Here is a 20,252-nt window from a genome sequence, read left to right on the forward strand (position 1 = left end):
CCAGACCAAGTAGGAGTACTAGAATCGAATGAATTGTCACCGGTATATAATCACACTTCGTAGGCTCTAGCTTCGCGCTAGAGCTGGGTGAACACAGACGAAAATAACTCGTTCTACCGCGCCGGTACGAAAATTGGTAAATGCACTAGACGCATAGTTTCAGTTGGTTTTGCCGTTGGATTCATTCAATTCATGGCCGGTGCCCCGCGGTTTGCCAAAAATAGAACTATCGACGTGTCGTTTCACCTTAGCCTTGTAGGCTAACAGTGCAGTCGATACATATAAATTTTTCATCATATTTGCTATGATAGCGTTGACAAGAGTGCGTCGTTGAAATTATGGTTCTCCGTGCGGACGCGGCTACCACATCCACGATTTTCATTACCTTCGATTAGAGTTAGCGGTGTAAATTGTCACAAAAATATTGAAGAGTGTTCCTTTCTTTTTGGATATTACACGCTGAATAAAATCTCTAAAAAGCTCCGCTGAACACGTCGAAATGAAGAACGAGTGGAGAGTGTTGCTTTTGCTGTTGCAAAAGGATTACAAAGTTCGGAAAAGACATTGGCTAGCAACAATCATTGAATTTGCTGCACCCGCGTTGATCATTTCCTTGTTCGTTGGCCTCAGGACTCTCGTTGATCTCTTAGGAACTGAGCCGATTGAAATTAATACCACTTATCCGTTAATCGCAAAAGAGTTTAGCCCAGACAATGACGGGATTAACATTATGTACACACCGCAAAATGAATTTACCAATCAATTAATGAAAAATGCTACTTACTGCTTTCAACGTTCCACGGAGGGTGAGAAACTTTTTTGATTCGTAACTCGCGCATCGAAATTCATGTGTCAAAGTCGATCAATGATCCTCCCTTGTTTTTCTCTGGCACAACCGTTGACTCATCATACCGCATAATCGTGAATCACCCTATTGATTTTTTGTCATTCTGTATGGGCGGGTTTCAAACGATGAATTAATCACGCAATTTTCTCAGTGAGATTCATATTAAATGTATACATCATATGTTTTCAGACCTGCGAGGATTCGATGATAAATCGGCATTATTAGAATATTTCCGAAACGCAACTGAAAATTATATTTGGGGATTGGCGGTAAATTTTGACAGCGCCATCGCAGGATCCGTACCAAATGATTTAGTATATACACTGCGATCCTCCTACCAAATTTCAAACAATTTGTTGGAAAGTAATGATGGGACACCCGGGAACCGAGCTTCTCGTCTTACCAATCAGATTCCACTCACCACTTTTCAAATGTGTTTGGATGATGCCTTTATTAAGAAGGTTGTTCCAAATTCCACTTTTCAGGATACAGTGACGGTACGTCTTCGTCATTCGTCATTCTCGCCTTTCTTTGTTCGTTCACTCTAGGTGAAACTTAATTGGTTCAGGAAGTCAAAAAACGATTGAGCATGCCGATTTTCACACTGTTAGTCTCTATAAAAATTGATAACCCATCAAGTCTATGGTTGTTGTAATCGACTTCTAGGCGAACAAGATTGTCCTATCGAATTGAATTTCATTCAATGAAAAATGGTACTAAAATATTCATGATGTTCACATAATCAAGCTCATAATCAAGCGATATCATGATAACAATCATCAAATCAGATAACATCGGATTCACCATCAAGTACGCTCATTTCCACCTGGGTGATTACCATCAATAGTATACCGTTGATCCAGATCGTTGAGTGATTTGATTGCGGAACTACCACCGCCCTTATCGCTACCGTAATACTATGATATTCTCAATGGGAATAATTAACTTTTAGAGGTACATACAAAATATGCCATATCCCCCATACCAGACCGTGGACGTAGCTGAGCTGAGTTTTCGAAATCTCGTTGCTGGATTTGCGGGATGTATATTCATCGTAACGTTATTCATGATGCCGTCGTATATTGCAGCCGAAAGAGACACAGGTGTTAATGTACGTAAAATGGTACAGCTGATTACGTATCTTACCTACCGTAATCTACATAAGTACTCTGATTAACACCAAAATTCCGTGCTTTTAGGCCCTACTTAAAATGAATGCGGTGAGAGCTTATCAAAATTTTTTGAGCTGGGTAATCAGTGGCATACTTTTCGGAGCGGTGATCGTTGCTTTGGTAACGATAGCTCTAAAAGTACCATTTTCGAAGGCACAGCCGGCATTTTGGCAGTACTCTAATGGCGTCATAATTTGGATTTCCATATTATTGAATTTCATTCACTGTTACACTTTTTGCATGCATCTTGCATCATACTTTTCCAAAGGTAAAATTAATCAGCTAATGCGAGCGAGAGAATGGAGCTTCACTTTGAATAATTGATTTTAGCTTGGGCTGCGCAGGGAGTATCGGTGATCATCGTTTTCGTATTACCGCAAATACTGGCGTTGGTACAAAACAACAATGGTGTTAAAATAGTGCCATACCTTGGAGTCTTGTTTCCCATCGCAGCTACTTTGAGATTATTTTCGGAATTCAACGACTTTGAAACTCTGGGTGGGTATAAAGCGAGTTGGAGATCCGTTTGAAAAATTAATTAGATATCAATAACTGGTATTTGCATCATTCCAGGGACTGGAGCACAGTGGAAAAATTTGTTCACCACTCAACATCCCATCCTAGGACTCGGTGGAACAATCGGCTTCATTATGATATTGAGCGTAATAGGTATATTCTTACACTTTCTCGCTGCAATGTATCTGGATGCTGTTTTACCTGGTAAATATGGAGCTCGGCGACCGCCGTTGTTCTTTCTCGAGGTATACTATATCCATCAAATTGAGATTAGCAGAATAGTTATAGATCGGTTTAGCACCTATCGAATATTTAGAACGTACTGTAATTGCATATAGTGTTTCTGCATGAACAAAGTAAGTAACTCCAGTGTTGGAGCGATGTCGGATGGACAAGCTAAAATTTTGGAGCCGGTACCGGAAGGAGTGTTGATTCCAGGAATACAAGTACGGAATTTGGAGAAAACTTTCACTACGGGATGCTTTAATCAAGTTGTGAGTTCCGAATGTTTTTTGCAAATCAATAGTGAAACGAGTTGATATTTAGAATTTTATAAGCAAAGAGTTATCCCGTATTGCCGTCCAGGTGGTCGAAGCAGTTCGGGGGATGAGCTTTGATTTCTATAAAGGCCAAATCACTGCGCTACTTGGGCATAACGGCGCTGGAAAAACTACGACGATATCGATTTTGACCGGTAATTTTTGGGTTTTTCAATGCAAGATATTGATCTCCGGAAATATTCTGTCAACCTCCAGTTTTTCTTCTTCTTTCCTGAAAAGGGTTGACGTCACCTTCATCTGGAACGGTGATCGTCGATGGTAAAAACCTGAAAACTGAATTACAGTCAATTAGAAATGACCTAGGCATGTGTCCTCAAGAGAATCTGGTGTTTCCCGAACTAACAGTGGCGGAGCAACTGCGATTATTTGGTTTGGTAGGTCGATCAAGGTTGACAATGCGAGGAAATGAATGAAATTAATTACCGATTCAATCGTAACATATGTCTATAGTTGAAAAAAAACGACAGATCAAATCCGGAAATTCTAGAAGAGGTTGATGACTTGTTAGTCAAATTGAAAATAAGCGATAAGCGAAACGCTCTACCTCGGAATCTCTCTGGGGGTCAAAAAAGAAGGCTTTGTTTAGGAATGGCGCTTATCGGTAATGCTTCAGTGAGTCTTATTTAATCATCAAATCATAGATTCGTCTATTCGAAAACCCACGACGGTCAAATCAATTCAAACACGCGCTGTACTTTCAGACCCTGTTCTTAGACGAACCCACGTCAGGCATGGACCCAGAGACGAGCAGAGTTACTTGGGATATAATACTAGTAAGAATCCGATTATCATTCCAAGTTATTGACAAGTATCCAATATTCAAAATTAAAGTGGTTTAATGCTTCAATCGGTAGAACTATCGAACGCGAAAAACAATTATTATCACGACTCACAGTATGGAGGAGGCGGATGTTTTGGGTGATCGGATTGCCATCATGAATTCGGGTCGTATGAAATGTTACGGAACGTCCATGTTTTTGAAGAAATATTACGGTACGTTTACTCAACTTGGAGACGAATGAAACGTCAAAATGGTTCGAATAATCTGATTGCATGCAAATTCAGGTAAGGACCAGCAGCAAGTTACACTTTCGGTGGAGCCATGGTGCGAACAATCCAAGATTCAAGAGGTGGTCGGGGACCAAGGAAATGTGGACGCGACTGTTCAAGGAAGGGTACTCATTACTCTCCCCATGTCGGATTCATTGCCACAGATTCTGGATACGTTAGAAGGCCGCAAGGCGGAACTCGGAATCACCGGAGTGAGCGTCTCGACGATTACGTTGGAACAAGTTTTTTTGAAGTGAATAAATGCACGATGCGTTAATTTCATGTTCGAATGCGAATGCCAGGCTATTCAACTATTTGCGCGTATGTTAAAGGGCTGCTGAGGAAGAAGATGAACAAGATCAGAATGACAACATCACAGAAGAATCGGTTGAAGTGACAAATACTAACAACAAATACAAGAAGACGACCGGTTTGGAGTATATGAAGCAGGCAATCCACGGACTCCTTTCCAAAAAATTATCGCACATGAAACACAGTTGGGGTATAACTACGGGCATTGTACGTACAGCCTCCATGGCTCAGAAACTCTGGTGATTTCCAGTAACTATATCCATCTCACATAATTTAATTTTGCAGCTCATTGCGCCTATGATAGGGTTGATATTGATGCCGGCTTTTAACATCGATCTGTCGACCTCAAGCTTGACCCGGCCTCTCGATCTGTCGCTTTATCCGAATTCCGAAGCGTTGATTTACTCCGAATACAACTCGATGGGGAACACATACAAGCGTATCGTCGAAGGTCAAGGAGGCAAGGGCACTCCAGTGAAAACGGATGTCTCCGTGACGGAAGGTTCGTTGTATTCGAATCGGCGGTGATTTTATGTTGACAAAGTTTACCGACTCACCGTCTGACCGCTCCTTTGTCACGCGATGCTTCAGCGTTGTTGCAGAGGGCTGTCGAGGACATCGATTACTACAGAGAACAGATAATCGTCGCCGCCGAGTTCAATTCCACCCCCGATTCTCTGATCGCCAACGGTCTTTACGGCGGTGCCGCGACGTTGAGCGCTCCGCTCACCGTGAACTTGATGTCCAACGCGTTACTGAAGACCTTCGCGGGCGATGGCTACTCCATTTCGACGCGTATCGGAAGTTTGCCGCAACGGACCGAGTCCACCTTTTACGTCGACGAATCCTCCATCCGGGTCGAAACCGTAGCCTCGGTGATGTTGTACCTGAGCATCTTCTTCGTCGTCGCTGGTTTGTTCGTCGTTCACCCGCTGTTGGAAAATTCCACGTCGGTGAAACGACTTCAACAGATGACCGGCCTCTCACCCGTCTTGTACTGGGGAGTCATGTTCGTTTTCGACTACGGAGTCTTCGTTCTGTCCACGATAGGAATGATCCTCGGTCTCATAATCAGCGATCGCATCTTCGGTGAAGACAAATATGGCATCGTTGAAATCGGTGAGTTATGAGTTTCCACGTTTTTGAAAAAAACTTCATCAGATTCTCACGAATAAAGATGCATTAACAATTCGCGTTTTTTTCCCAGGAGTTGTGGTGCTTTTGCTGCTGCTTTTCGGGATGAATGCTATACTATCGGCTTACGTTGTTAGTTTCATAAATAAACCGTTGTACGTTGGGCTTTTGATTCTTTGTCTGCTGAATATCATACTGGGTAAGGACTGTATCAATTTCTCAAACTAACGTGCTCCATTTTCGATTCTGCTTGTTAATTTGACGAAATTGATTCACAATTTTCGACAGCTCAAGTCCAGGTCGTTGTCGCTATGGTAATGTCGTTCCTCGGTGATGATGACTGGGCTAAGTTTTTGATCGAACGTAGAGTATTTTCAATCATACCTCACATCAGCTTTACTTTCGGATTCTCGAAATTCGTCGAAGTTGCTTCTAATAATGCGAGATGCCGAGGACTGCCAAACACATTTCATTTAACATCTTGCGTTATAAAAGACGTCTGCTGTGGTACGTGATATTATGCTCCATCCTTGAATTTCAACTTGAAGACGAATGAATATCTCGCGTGTTATTCATATGTTCTTCACCCCGATTTCAGAATTGCAGTGTTGGGACGGGAAATGCGAAAAACAATTCGCATACTTCCGAAATTTCAATGACGACGACGGAATAGAAGAATACGTTTTATATTTAGCTTTGATGCCAATCGTTCTAGTGGCATTCTTGTGTATACTGCATCTGCGATTATTCCCGAAGCTGCTATTCTTATGTCGATCACGCATATACAAGCCAGAGCCCATGAGCCACGGTCTATCAATAGACAGCGAAGTTGCTAATGAAAAAAGTGTTATACGCAAAGCAATTAATCAACGTAAGTTGTATCTCCACTCAGAAATGTCTGTTGACAATAAATGGGTTGCTCTTAATCGCTATTCTTCTTAATCCATTCGTCAGAAGTGAAAAATTCGAAGCATGTGGATGAGAATGTCTTCCTCGCTTACGAATTGAGCAAACGTTATCCGAAGTGGCCTGCGGTTAGAGAAGTGAACTTCAGAGTAAAAAAAAACGAATGCTTCGGTTTGTTGGGCGTTAACGGCGCCGGCAAAAGTACCACTTTCCGAATGCTGGTGGGCGAAGAAATTGCCGACACCGGAATCTTGATTCGCGGCAAGCACGATATCAAACGAGAGCGCACCAAGGTGAGTCTTCGTCCATCCGCACGGCGGTCTGCGCTCAAAACCGACGTACTGATTGAATAATTTTACATATCTCAGTATTTGGCGGGAATCGGTTACTGTCCTCAAATCAATGCCTTAATTACATCGTTCAACGCATACGAACATTTGTCTCTGTTCGCTCGCCTGAGGGGAGTTCCAGCAGATCGAGTGGCGGCGGAAGTTCAGATGTGGATCGACAAGCTCGGTGCGTGCATAATCATCGTAATTTACGGATTTGCATGAATATTCGAATGATGTTTTTTTATTTTCCAATCCGCAGGACTTAATAAATTTGCGAATAAACCAAGCGGGAGCTACAGTGGAGGGAATAAACGTCGCCTCAACATCGCAATGGCCCTCATCGGAAACCCGGAACTCGTTCTGCTGGATGAACCTACAGCAGGAGTCGACCCCGCAGCGCGGAGGTCGTTGTGGGGTGTGCTTCAGAGCTGCCAAGCATCGGGGCAGGCCTTTATTCTGACTTCGCACAGGTGCGAATCGAATCACTTAAAAACTCGGTATATTTGTCAGCGTTTCTCAATCCTCGGTCCTTGAATCGAATGATTTCCGTTCCAGCATGGAAGAGTGCGAGGCACTCTGCAACCGATTACTGATAATGGTACGAGGCGAAGTCGTCTGCGTGGGAGCCAGCCAACAACTGAAGGGACTCTTCGGTGCTGGCTTCGATATCACCATCTTGATAAGTCCCGAGAGATCCGAAGAGGACAGCGCGGCCATCAAGTCGAAGATCGAGGCCGCGTTCGCCTGCGAATTACGAGATGAGCACGCGGTGAGTCCGATACGTCAGTTAAATCCAATTGTTTTTGGAGATTATGTAAATTTGCATATAATTGATGATGTTTTCCGTAACAGGGATATCTCTTCTACCACGTGACCGATCCACAGGTCACTTGGACCAAGATGTTCGGTACAATGAACTCGTTGAAAGCTCAGCACAGTTGCGTCCAAGATTTCAGCGTTTCCTCATCGACGTTGGAACAATTATTCATTCAACTAGCCAGATACGCTCCAGCAGTGATGACATACTCTGCACCTGCAGCACCAGCAGGCTCAAATCTAGTATCTCATGTTTAATTATTGTGAATCTCTAATTGTTATTATAAGTATTAATTTATTGAATTGAAATAAATAATCCTTTTTTTTTTTAACAATTCTGGGTTTTCCCTATTTACTTTCCGTCGAAATAACGTTCTCCAAACATGTTATTTCTGGTATTGAAGTCTGAAGTATCGACCCCCGTCAAAATTCCTAGTATTTCACGGACTGCAATGTTGATACCGTGAAATCCGTCACGTGTGTAAAATTATCGTCACGTGGGATTTCCCAAGTAAAATTTATCAGTGACGTCAAATTTATCCGTCGCATCAATTTTATTTCTAATACTCCACTCATTGATTTTCGAAAAAATGAGATCGTCGCGGTTGATTATGTTATCGGTGTAATACTGACATTGCGTATGATTCATCAGTATCGCACTAGAACTGGATAAATACAGATGAAAAAGCTCACTCTGCTCCCGCAAAACTTAACGACTAACAGTGCTCGTCATTTCATAGAACTTTGCCGTACATTTTATCCGACAATGCCAACTATTGCACCCTATTCGTGATAAAGTCAAACTCATGGCCACCTTTTGCATCCAAGGCTTACATTATTTTTAATAGATATGAAATATTTATCACGTTTCATACTATCACGTCGCTGACTGTGGTGCGTTCAAGAGCCATTTCCTCCATAGTGCAAGCTTGACCACTCGTCGTTTCGATTACCTTCACTCGTGTTACTGGTGCATGATTCGTTAAGTGATTGAAGCGCGTTTATTTGATCGGGACATCTGTCGCAATCTGAGCTTCTGTCGCAATGGCAAGCTTGTGGGGAGTGTTATTTTTGCTCACGGAAAAGAATTACAAAGTTCGAAGAAGGCATTGGATCGCAACACTCGCCGAACTCGTCGTACCTGCGTTAATAATTTGCTTGATTCTCGTGCTCAGAACTCGTCTTGATACGAAGGGCACTTATCGATACGAGGAAAACACTACCTATCCACTCATATCGAAAGAGTTGAATCAAGTCTTCGAATGGTATGAAATATTGTATACACCGCAAAACCCATTCACCGATCGGGTAATGGAAAATGCCGCCTTATGTCTGCTAAATTCTACGACCGGTAAGTGATAATTGATTAATTCGTTTTCTCACACGTTTCGCGTGTACACAAAACTCGATGTCATTTCAAAAATATTCGTATACCTCACCGTTCAGGTATGGCCACATCTCAGGTATTTTTTTTACGATGAAATTATTGTTCTTCAGGACTGCACGGCTTCGACAATGAGTCGATGTTGTTGGAGCATTACAAAGATCCGGATGGATTCAGTTCGGTTTTAGCAGTATTTTTTGATGCCACCGACGGAGAAATTGTGCCCGATAATTTAGTCTATACACTGCGATCTGTCTATGAGATTTCGGACTTGTTCGAGATTAATATGGGATATCCTGGCCACGAGGCTGATCAACTCGTCCGTCGAATTCCACTCGCTTTGTTACAAATGTGTTTGGATGATCGATTTATCGTGGAAGTCGCTCCGAACACCAATTTCCAGCAGTCCGTTACAGTATGTAATCGATATCTTACATTCGTTTTATCATCCGATAGTGAAACGGACTGCTTATCTCATTTCAATTACATCATATCCGACAGCAACTGTATCAAACTGGGTAACTCACCATCGCGATTGATCTGATCGATATCGATATGACCGCGAATTGATTTACTATTGGCATCGCTTCTGTTATCACGTTATCCAGATATATAATAATAATGCATTTTCAGAGATACGTACAAGCTATGCCCTATCCCCCATACGAAAGCGCGGACCTTACGGAAACCTCTTTTCGGAATCTTGTCACCGGCTTTACAGGATTCATATTCATCGTAACGTTATTCATGATGCCGTCGTACATCACGACGGAGAAGAATACAGGAGTGAACGTAGGTAGAACGCTGCGATAGTATAATCATCACATCGGGTGTGAATCACCGCGAATTTCGGTGCAGATGAACATTCATATCATCTGTTACATAGGCCCTTCTCAAAATGAACGGAGTGAAAACTTACCAAAATTTTTTGAGCTGGCTAATCACCGGCATATCTTTCGGAGCGTTGATCGTAGCTCCGATCACCGTGGCTGTGAAAGTACCATTTTCATCAGATCAGTCGGCATTTTGGGAGTATTCGAATGGGGTCATCATTTGGATAGCTCTTTGGTTCAACTTCGTCCAATGTTACACATTTTGCATGCATCTCGCATCGTACTTCTCAAGAGGTAAATTGAATCGGTAGCACGAGTACGAATTGATCTTAACTCCGAATCATTGTTCTTAGCTTGGGCTGCTCAGGGAGTATCGGTGATCATCGTTTTCGTATTGCCGCAAATATTGACGTTGGTAGAACGAAACAACGCTACTAGGATAATACCGTATCTGGGAATTATATTCCCGGGTGTGACTACTTTGAGGATATTTTCCGGTATCAGCGACCTTGAAACATCTGGTGAGGCATAGCGAGCGAATTGTTCAATGCAATGGCCTAGAGAGATGCGAAGCTACCGTCAACATCATATTCAAATATTTTATAGGGACCGGAGTACAGTGGAATAATTTATTCAAAACCCGAAGTTCAACCCTGGCATTTGACGAAACGGTCGGTTTCATGATAATAATCAGTCTGATCGGTATATTTTTACATTTTCTGGCCACAATATACCTGGATATTGTTCTACCTGGTCAATATGGAGCTCGACAATCACCGTGGTTCTTCCTCAAGGTATGCTATGCATAAAAAACAAATCACGCAGATGAATATGCCATGAGTAAAAATATGATAAGTATCCACATGTCTTCACGCAATGTGATTCCATATTGTAGTGTTTCGGTAAAAGTAAGGTAAGTAACCATACTGCGGAAACATCGTTAGATGGACAAGCAAAAATTTTGGAATCGGTACCGGAGGGGGCATTGACTCCAGGAATACGAGTACGAAAATTAGAAAAATCATTCACGACTGGATGTTTCAATCGAAATGTAAGTTTTTTTTTCGATCGTACAGTTGATAGTAAGTTATAGTTAATTATTATGATCTTACATCCTGAGGCTCAACCCACGTTACTGTACAGGTGGTTAAAGCAGTCCGAGGAATAAGTCTGGATTTCTACAAAGGCCAAATCACTGCGCTACTTGGACATAATGGCGCTGGAAAAACTACGACGATATCGATTTTGACCGGTAATTTTTGGGTTCTTAAAAGCACGATTTTGTTTTTCGGATAATTATCAAGCTCGAGTTTTTTTTTTTAACATGTCGTGGAAAGGGTTAACGTCACCTTCATCCGGAACGGTAATCGTCGATGGTAAAAATCTGGAAACTGATTTACAAGCGATTAGAAATGACTTGGGAATGTGCCCCCAAGAAAATCTGGTGTTTCCCGAATTGACTGTGGCGGAGCAACTGCGATTATTCGGTTTAGTAAGTCGACCAAGTTTTCTAATATAATAGACATGGTGGGATTGGTATCTGAACCAGAGATAATTTACGAGTGGCTCCACTTCCAGTTAAAACAGAAGAACAGGACTAAACAGCAGGTCCTCAAAGAAGTGGACGATTTATTGATTCAATTAAAAATGAGCGAAAAAAGAGATGATCTGCCAAAAAGTATTTCCGGGGGTCAGAAGCGAAGGCTTTGTCTAGGAATGGCACTTGTCGGCAATGCTTCGGTAAGTTCCATGCATCAACATGCACGTGATGATATTCGGACAATCAGATTAGAACACGTACTGAAATTCTAGACTTTATTTTTGGACGAACCAACTTCAGGGATGGACCCCGAAACGAGCAGAGTAATTTGGGATATCATATTGGTGAGAAAAATAAAGTGCACTATATCGAGAATTAAAATGATGAAGAAGTTGATTGTTTGCCGAATACTAACTATTACATTGAAGTGATTTCACGATGTTTTATTCTCCAGAATTATCGCACGCAAAAGACAATTATTATCACGACTCACAGTATGGAGGAGGCGGATGTTTTGGGTGATCGGATTGCCATCATGAATTCGGGTCGTATGAAATGTTACGGAACGTCCATGTTTTTGAAAAAATATTACGGTACGTTTACTCAAATTGGAGACGAATGAAACGTCAAAATGGTTCGAATAATCTGATTGCATGCAAATTCAGGTAAGGACCAGCAGCAAGTTACACTTTCGGTGGAGCCATGGTGCGAACAATCCAAGATTCAAGAGGTGGTCGGGGACCAAGGAAATGTGGACGCGACTATTCAAGGAAGAATGTTTATTACTTTACCCATGTCGGATTCATTGCCACAGATTCTAGATACGCTAGAAGGCCGGAAGGCGGAACTCGGAATCACCGGAGTGAGCGTCTCGACGATTACGTTGGAACAAGTTTTCTTGAAGTGAGTAAATACACGATGCGTTAATTTTATGTTCAAATGCGAATTCCAGGCTATTCAACGTTTTGCTCATATGTTGAAGGGCTGCTGAGGAAAAAGACGAACAAGATCAGAGTGACAACATGACAGAAGAATCGGTTGAAGTAGCGAATGTGACTGAAAACTACGAAAAGTTGACTGGTTCAGAATATACTGGGCAAGCGATTCGCACGCTTCTTTCGAAAAAATTATCGCACATGAAGCACAGTTGGGGGATAACTACGGGCATTGTATGTATATTAGGGTGTTTAAAAAAAAAAAAATTTTTTTTTTTTTCGATAGTGTCGAAAAGTTGAAAGTACATTTAAAAACAAGAATTCGGAGCCCCATTTGAGCCCTTAATACCGATGTTAAGGTTTGCATCAATTCATTTGTAATTTTTTCATTTGAATAACACAGGAAAATTTTTGTTTCATTTTTGAACTTTAATTACTTCGGAATGGCTTGTTTCCGCAACATCCCAGTGAAAAGCTTCATAGGAAATTTCACGCTCTACAATAAACTTCTGAAGGTCAAAGTTTCTCTGATCAACCGTTTGAAAGATATCTGCGATCAAAAGTAACATCGAGCAAAAATTTCAAATATTTTCCAATAAAATTGCGAAAAAAAATCATACGTTATAATTATATTGTTTTCTCTTGTTGAATCAATTGAATTCTTTTAATCTGAAATTTTTAACTTCTTTTTTGCTTATTGACAAAATGCACAAATACATAAATATAAAAGTTAAAAAAATCAAAAAAATGATTTTTTGGTCTCTTATATAACAAATTTATTTAATTTCCTACCAAATACTAATAGATTTTATTGAAAAATTAAATCTTTATAACAAAAAACAATAAAAATATAAAGTATGATTTTTTTTCGAAATTTTATTGGAAAATATTTGAAATTTTTACTTGATGTTACTTTTGATCGCAGATATCTATCAAACGGTTGATCAGAGAAACTTTGACCTGCAGACGTTTATTGTAGAGCGTGAAATTTCCTATGAAACCTCTCACTGGGATGTTGCGGAAACAAGCCATTCCGAAGTAATTAAAATTCAAAAATGAAAAAAAAATTCCCTGTGTTATTCAAATGGAAGAATTACAAATGGATTGATGGGGATTAAAATTCTTGTTTTCAAATGTACTTTCAACTTTTCGACACCATCAAGAGAAAGAAAAATTTTTTGTTTCTTTGAAACACCCTAACGTGTATAGCCTCAAAGGCTCAGAAATCTGGCGAATTCCTTATATCTACGTCAAACTTACGTGGAGTAATAACTTTGCAGCTCATTGCGCCTATGATAGGGTTGATATTGATGCCGGCTTTCAACATCGATCTGTCGACCTCAAGCTTGACCCGGCCTCTCGATCTGTCGCTTTATCCGAATTCCGAAGCGTTGATTTACTCCGAATACGACACTATGGGGGATACATACAAGCGTATCGTCGAAGGTCAAGGAGGCAAGGGCACTCCAGTGAAGACGGATGTCTCCTTGACGGAAGGTTCGTTGTATTCGAATCGGCGGTGATTTTATGTTGACAAAGTTTACCGACTCACCGTCTGACCGCTCCTTTGTCACGCGATGCTTCAGCGTTGTTGCAGAGGGCTGTCGAGGACATCGATTACTACAGAGAACAGATAATCGTCGCCGCCGAGTTCAATTCCACCCCCGATTCTCTGATCGCCAACGGTCTTTACGGCGGTGCCGCGACGTTGAGCGCTCCGCTCACCGTGAACTTGTTGTCCAACGCGTTACTGAAGACCTTCGCGGGCGATGGCTACTCCATTTCGACGCGTATCGGAAGTTTGCCGCAACGGACCGAGTCCACCTTTTACGTCGACGAATCCTCCATCCGGGTCGAAACCGTAGCCTCGGTGATGTTGTACCTGAGCATCTTCTTCGTCGTCGCTGGTTTGTTCGTCGTTCATCCGCTGTTGGAAAATTCCACGTCGGTGAAACGACTTCAACAGATGACCGGCCTCTCACCCGTCTTGTACTGGGGAGTCATGTTCGTTTTCGACTACGGAGTCTTCGTTCTGTCCACGATAGGAATGATCCTCGGTCTCATAATCAGCGATCGCATCTTTGGTCAAGAAAAATATGGCATTGTTGAACTCGGTGAGTTATGAGTTTTTGCTCTCTCTATACAACTTGGTCGGATTTTCACGAACAAAGGCTGATTCAGAATTCGGGTTTTTTTCCAGGTGTTGTGGCGCTTCTATTATTGCTCTTTGGTATAAGTGTTATACTATCGGCCTATATAGTGTCTTTCGTAAACAAGCCGCTATACGTCGCACTTCTGATTTTGAGTCTACTGAATACCATAATAGGTAATAACTTCACAAGTCCGTCAGAACAAAATATTGTCTCGTATTTTCGAACCTCTGCCCATCAATTGACCTTCGCTGACTTCACAAATTTCAACAGCTCAAGTCCAGATCGTTGTCGCCATGATAATGTCGTTCCTCGACGATGATGACTGGGCTAAGTTTTTGATCGAACGTAGAGTGTTCTCAATCATGCCCTATATCAGCTTTACCTTCGGATTCTCGAAATTCGTCGAAGTTGCTTCTAATAATGCGAGATGCCGAGGACTGCCAAACACATTTCATTTAACATCTTGCGTTATAAAAGACGTCTGCTGTGGTACGTGATATTATGCTCCATCCTTGAATTTCAACTTGAAGACGAATGAATATCTCGCGTGTTATTCATATTTTCTTCGCCCCGATTCCAGAATTGCAGTGTTGGGACGGGAAATGCGAAAAAGAGTTTGCATATTTTCGAAATTTCAATGACGACGACGGAATAGAAGAATACGTTTTATATTTAGCTTTAATGCCGATTGTTCTCGTGACATTCCTGTGCGTACTCCATAAAAGATTACTGCCAAAGTTGATCCATTCTTGTCGTTCTTCGATGAAAAAGCTGCTACTCAGCAGTCATGTTCAATCAATGGATAGCGGAGTTGTTGATGAAAAAAAAGCTATACGCGAAGCGATTATCCAGCGTAAGTTTCACTTTGGCTAAAAATATGTTGCTATCAAGTTGATCGATTCGACGCTTTCTTTATTTTACCATTTTCATCAGGTAAGCCAAATCCAGCGTACGAAGACAAGAATGTCTTCCTCGCTTACGAATTGAGCAAACGTTATCCGAAGTGGCCTGCGGTTAGAGAAGTGAACTTCAGAGTAAAAAAAAACGAGTGCTTCGGTTTGTTGGGCGTTAACGGCGCCGGCAAAAGTACCACTTTCCGAATGCTGGTGGGCGAAGAAATTGCAGACACCGGAATCTTGATTCGCGGCAAGCACGATATCAAACGAGAGCGCACCAAGGTGAGTCTTCGTCCATCCGCACGGCTGTCTGCATTCGAAACCGACGTACTGATTAAATAATTTTGCATACCTCAGTATTTGGCGGGAATCGGTTACTGTCCTCAAATCAATGCCATGATTCCATCGTTCAACGCATACGAACATTTGTCTCTGTTCGCTCGCCTGAGGGGAATTCCAGCCGATCACGTTGCGGCGGAAGTTCAGATGTGGATCGACAAGCTCGGTGCGTGTATATTCATCGTAATTTACTCATCCCAATAAATACTTGATGTTTTTCAAGATCATTCGTCATTTTACACTGTGCAGGACTTCAAAAATACGCTAAAAAACCAAGCAGGAGCTACAGTGGAGGAAATAAACGTCGCCTCAACATCGCAATGGCTCTCATCGGAAGTCCGGAACTCGTTCTGCTGGATGAACCTACAGCAGGAGTCGACCCCGCAGCGCGGAGGTCGTTGTGGGGTGTGCTTCAGAGCTGCCAAGCATCGGGGCAGGCCTTCATTCTGACTTCGCACAGGTGTGAATCGTATCACTGAAAACTCGGTATATTTGTCAGCGTTCCACAATCCTCGGTCCTTGAATCGAATGATTTCCGTTCCAGCATGGAAGAGTGCGAGGCACTCTGCAACCGATTACTGATAATGGTACGAGGCGAAGTCGTCTGCGTGGGAGCCAGTCAACAACTGAAGGGACTCTTCGGTGCTGGCTTCGATATCACCATCTTGATAAGTCCCGAGAGATCCGAAGAGGACAGTGCGGCCATCAAGTCGAAGATCGAGGCCGCGTTCGCCTGCGAATTACGAGATGAGCACGCGGTGAGTCCGATACGTCAATTGAATCCAATTGGTTTTGGAGATTACGTAAAATCGCATATAATTGATGGTGTTTTTTGTCACAGGGATATCTCTTCTACCACGTGACCGATCCACAAGTCACTTGGACCAAGATGTTCGGTGCAATGAACTCATTGAAAGCTCAGCACAGCTGCGTCCAAGATTTTAGCGTTTCCTCATCGACGTTGGAACAATTATTCATTCAGCTAGCCAGATCAACGTATCCTCCCGGAATGATAATATATCCCACAAATCCAATAGCGCCTGTCTGAATTGATATAATACGAATCAGTTGCTGTAAACTTACATACTTGTAATGCAAGAGATTAAATTCTCCCAACTCATACACACGTTCTTTTCATTCTAATTCAATCTCGATATAATCGTGTTCACAGTTCAATTGAATTCCATAGGCGATTAAACCGTGTTCGGATTACGTTCAGATCGATAACGTTTCACAAAACCATAATTCTTCCGATTTCATACTCCTGCTTCAGAACTCACGTTCACTTCAGTACGATTGACACGGTGTAGAGTTCGTATTCTCCGAACATGTATCCGCTGATTTTCTTGTCGTTATTCGATGTTTCGGTCGGCTATGTGTTCACCGGCGATTTACAGGAATGCATCAATTCGCACAGGATAATTGGCGGGGCTTGCGCGTCGATCACCGATCGACCGTTTCAGGTAACGACATTGCACTCAAGCGTTTGCGTAAAACTTTTTCACCGAGTTTCTTCCAATCGCAACAAACTCCGAATTTTCCGGGATTGCAGGCGGTACTCCTAATTCGAGATGATCCCAAATGCGGTGCGTCGGTTATTTCCAAACGGTGGATTCTGACGGCGGGACATTGCGTCCGGGGGGTTTCCAAACAGCAACTAAAGGTTGGAGTCGGATCATCGAAAGTCAAGGGAATCGATATGCGGTATTACGAAGTCGAGAAGATCATCCTTCACGAAAAGTACAACACTTTCTTGAAAAAAAACGACATGCAACCGTCATATAACTGTAGGTTCTCTTACAATCGAATAAATTTGTTATAGTTATTTCATCAACAGTTCCGTAGTGGAGAACGATATAGCGCTTCTGAGAACCTCAGATCCCATAAAATTCGACGAAACGGTGAAGCCGATAATTTTGAAACGTACTCCGCCAAAGGTAGGTGACATGACCACTGTATCGGGATTCGGAGTAACGTCCGCGTCGCTGGACATGTACACCGAAACATCGGAATATCTGATGCACGTTGATGGAACGGTGGTCGAAATGGATTTGTGTAAATCGATAATGCGAAAAGCTGAACCGACCATCAGAATATCACCCGGTAGTTTTTGCGCAGGAAATTTGAAAGGGGGAAAAGACTCGTGTCAAGGAGACAGCGGTGGACCGATAACCATTGGTGAGTGAAATCGGTTGAATTTTTGTTAACACAGTTTGACAGTTTGAACATCAGATTTACTTATGAAATTATACTTAATGCATTGCACGTCCATCGGGTTACGTTTTCCAATATATTTTTTGAACTTGATGAAACTTTTTGAGCAACTCGAGGGGTCCCAGAAACCATGCTTAGACCACTAATTAACGCTAGAATAATAAATCCCTTCCAGGTATCCTTGATCTTTCAAATTTCAGAGAAATGAACTCATTCATAACTCGGTCAATTTCATAAATAGAATCATTTGGCTTCTAGATTCGGATTCCTGCGATAAAAATGTATCGGAATAGCACACAAAGCATGATTTAAAAAAAATGTTCATTTTTGACCCGAAAATCGAAAAAAATTCGAGTCGTACCCCTTTGGATTTTTTCAAATTTTAGGCTTTCCAACGATTTCTGACGAGTAAATCCTTTCTGGTCATCGAAAAAGTTTCAAGAATTTAAAAAAATATTTTTGGAAAAGTAGCCCGTTTAACTTGGGATACACCCCATTTACGTCATTTGATTTTGGATAACAGGTAACGCTCTGGCCGGTGTTGTGTCTTGGGGTCTCGGATGCGCCGAAAAAATGATGCCCGCTTTTTACACGGACGTGTCTTATTACCACGATTGGATTTCTAAAAATATGCTCGACCACTGAAGACTGTAAAATGATGGCGAAATGAAAGAATGATATGTCTAGCACAGTGTCATAGTATATATCTCAGAAATAACACCGATATTGGTTATGATAATTGTTGTTTTGCTGCACGTACATTTGTTTCCCATACTCCCGCGCGGTAACACGCAAGTATAATTATCCGCGATAATGCTGGATCGTTAAGTGTTCAATATCAGGAATTAGCCCACGTGCGGTCGCACCACCGATCATTGTAGAGGGGTGGTGATGAAAGATGAATTAAAATCCCGATAAAATAGTTGTAAATCATTCGGCATTTCGTCCGCGATATAAAGTAAGCTTTCAGTACCGGTGCCAGTTGTGTTCCGTGCGTATACGAATATATACCGCTCAACGGCGAGGATGCTGTTCTTGCTGCCTCTTATTTTTACCCTTCACTGCAGCCTTGAGACCTCGGCCCGATCACCGGAGTCGAGAATCGTCGGCGGACATCCGATTTCCATAACCGAACGTCCCTTTCAAGTGGGTAAACGACGACAATTGTTCCGCGAGATCGCCCACCTCGAAGCTATTCAACGTAAAAAAATTTCCCCAGGTATTGGTACTCCAAGCCGCGGCTAAAAATAAAGTCTTCAAATGCGGCGGTTCCATAATCAATCACCGATGGATATTAACGGCGGCCCACTGCACCGTAGGGGCAAGTCCCAAGGGAATTATCGTTAGAGCCGGAACGGACAATCTCACGGACACCGACAGCTACGAACAGTACGAACTAGCGGTAGTCGCAACCCACGAGAAGTGTGTAAAAAATGACACAACTGTAAGAACGGAAGATTTATCCTCCGATACCGATCTGGCGATATTTTTCAGTTTCACAGCGGCTCCGAATCTCTCGAACGACATCGCGCTCCTGATGACCACCAAGAACATCGAATTCGGTCCGACCGTAGGCTCGATTAAAGTGAGGTCAGTTCCGCCGCCGGCATCGACCGAAGCGGTAGTTTCAGGATTCGGTGTCACCCAAGAGGGCGGCCTCGAAGGGAGCAATCTTTTGATGGCGGTCTCGGTAGAGACTTTGGATCAAGAAGCCTGTCGAGATCTCCTGCCGCACGGCTCTCCTCTTGAACTCGACGACTCGGTATTCTGCGCCGCCCATCTGGAAGGAGGTAAGGATTCTTGCCAGGGAGACAGCGGAGGTCCTATAACGATAGGTGAGTGTACATGGGTATAAAATGCGACGCTGTTCAAGGAATTGTCATTTTCAAAGACAAAAAGAAAAAAAAAAAAATCTCTTATTTCAGACGACGTCTTAGTCGGCGTGGTGTCCTGGGGAATCGGATGCGCGAGGGAAGGTGTGCCGGCGTTCTATACCGACGTTTCGCGATACATTTCCTGGATAACCGACACTATCAAGGCATACGACGGTCGTTGAAAAATCATAGCCATTCAGTGGAATAACAAGCCCACGTAACGACGTGCCGAAATGTCGGTCTGCAAAATTAACTATACATGCGATTCGAGTGATTTTTTTTTTTTTTAAACAATAAATAAGTACCGAACAACAATGAATCCAAACTACCCACGCCGAGATAAATAATGTGTGCGATGTAATTGTCAAAATAATAATGATAAATACCAATAACATTATTAATCACAACGAAACCAATCTCAACAATTTGATTGGCCGGC

General features: G+C 42.3%; 3 protein-coding genes across 3 annotated transcripts; all 3 read left to right on the plus strand.

Moving 5' to 3' along the window:
- The first annotated feature begins 43 nt into the window (after positions 1–43).
- LOC105684388 (ATP-binding cassette sub-family A member 7-like) lies at positions 44–7,975 on the plus strand. The gene is made up of 24 exons (XM_048654241.1): positions 44–806; positions 1,037–1,344; positions 1,800–1,958; positions 2,047–2,287; positions 2,350–2,517; positions 2,593–2,780; positions 2,874–3,029; positions 3,121–3,229; positions 3,315–3,469; positions 3,546–3,707; positions 3,797–3,868; positions 3,950–4,088; positions 4,161–4,398; positions 4,478–4,664; positions 4,743–4,959; positions 5,049–5,576; positions 5,665–5,790; positions 5,880–6,098; positions 6,190–6,462; positions 6,546–6,790; positions 6,866–7,013; positions 7,089–7,299; positions 7,385–7,598; positions 7,682–7,975. Exons 1-24 carry the CDS (start codon positions 500–502, stop codon positions 7,901–7,903), a joined length of 4,992 nt encoding a protein of 1,663 aa, XP_048510198.1. The 5' UTR covers positions 44–499; the 3' UTR covers positions 7,904–7,975.
- A 319-nt stretch (positions 7,976–8,294) lies between these two features.
- LOC105684463 (phospholipid-transporting ATPase ABCA1-like) lies at positions 8,295–16,847 on the plus strand. Its single transcript, XM_025746284.2, has 24 exons — positions 8,295–8,996; positions 9,143–9,444; positions 9,663–9,821; positions 9,916–10,156; positions 10,216–10,383; positions 10,469–10,656; positions 10,758–10,913; positions 11,006–11,114; positions 11,200–11,354; positions 11,441–11,602; positions 11,675–11,746; positions 11,857–11,995; positions 12,068–12,305; positions 12,385–12,571; positions 13,618–13,834; positions 13,924–14,451; positions 14,538–14,663; positions 14,761–14,979; positions 15,071–15,343; positions 15,424–15,668; positions 15,744–15,891; positions 15,975–16,185; positions 16,270–16,483; positions 16,567–16,847. The coding sequence occupies exons 1-24, from the start codon at positions 8,690–8,692 to the stop codon at positions 16,771–16,773; spliced, it is 4,971 nt and encodes a 1,656-aa protein (XP_025602069.2). The 5' UTR covers positions 8,295–8,689; the 3' UTR covers positions 16,774–16,847.
- A 120-nt stretch (positions 16,848–16,967) lies between these two features.
- Positions 16,968–20,205, plus strand: LOC105684467 (transmembrane protease serine 9). The gene is made up of 8 exons (XM_012397816.3): positions 16,968–17,188; positions 17,278–17,465; positions 17,548–17,903; positions 18,463–18,583; positions 18,899–19,085; positions 19,159–19,361; positions 19,434–19,774; positions 19,865–20,205. The coding sequence occupies exons 1-8, from the start codon at positions 17,054–17,056 to the stop codon at positions 19,993–19,995; spliced, it is 1,662 nt and encodes a 553-aa protein (XP_012253239.3). The 5' UTR covers positions 16,968–17,053; the 3' UTR covers positions 19,996–20,205.
- The last annotated feature ends 47 nt before the right edge of the window (positions 20,206–20,252 follow it).

This window comes from Athalia rosae, chromosome 4, assembly GCF_917208135.1.
Source record: "Athalia rosae chromosome 4, iyAthRosa1.1, whole genome shotgun sequence".
NCBI lineage: Eukaryota > Metazoa > Arthropoda > Insecta > Hymenoptera > Athaliidae > Athalia > Athalia rosae.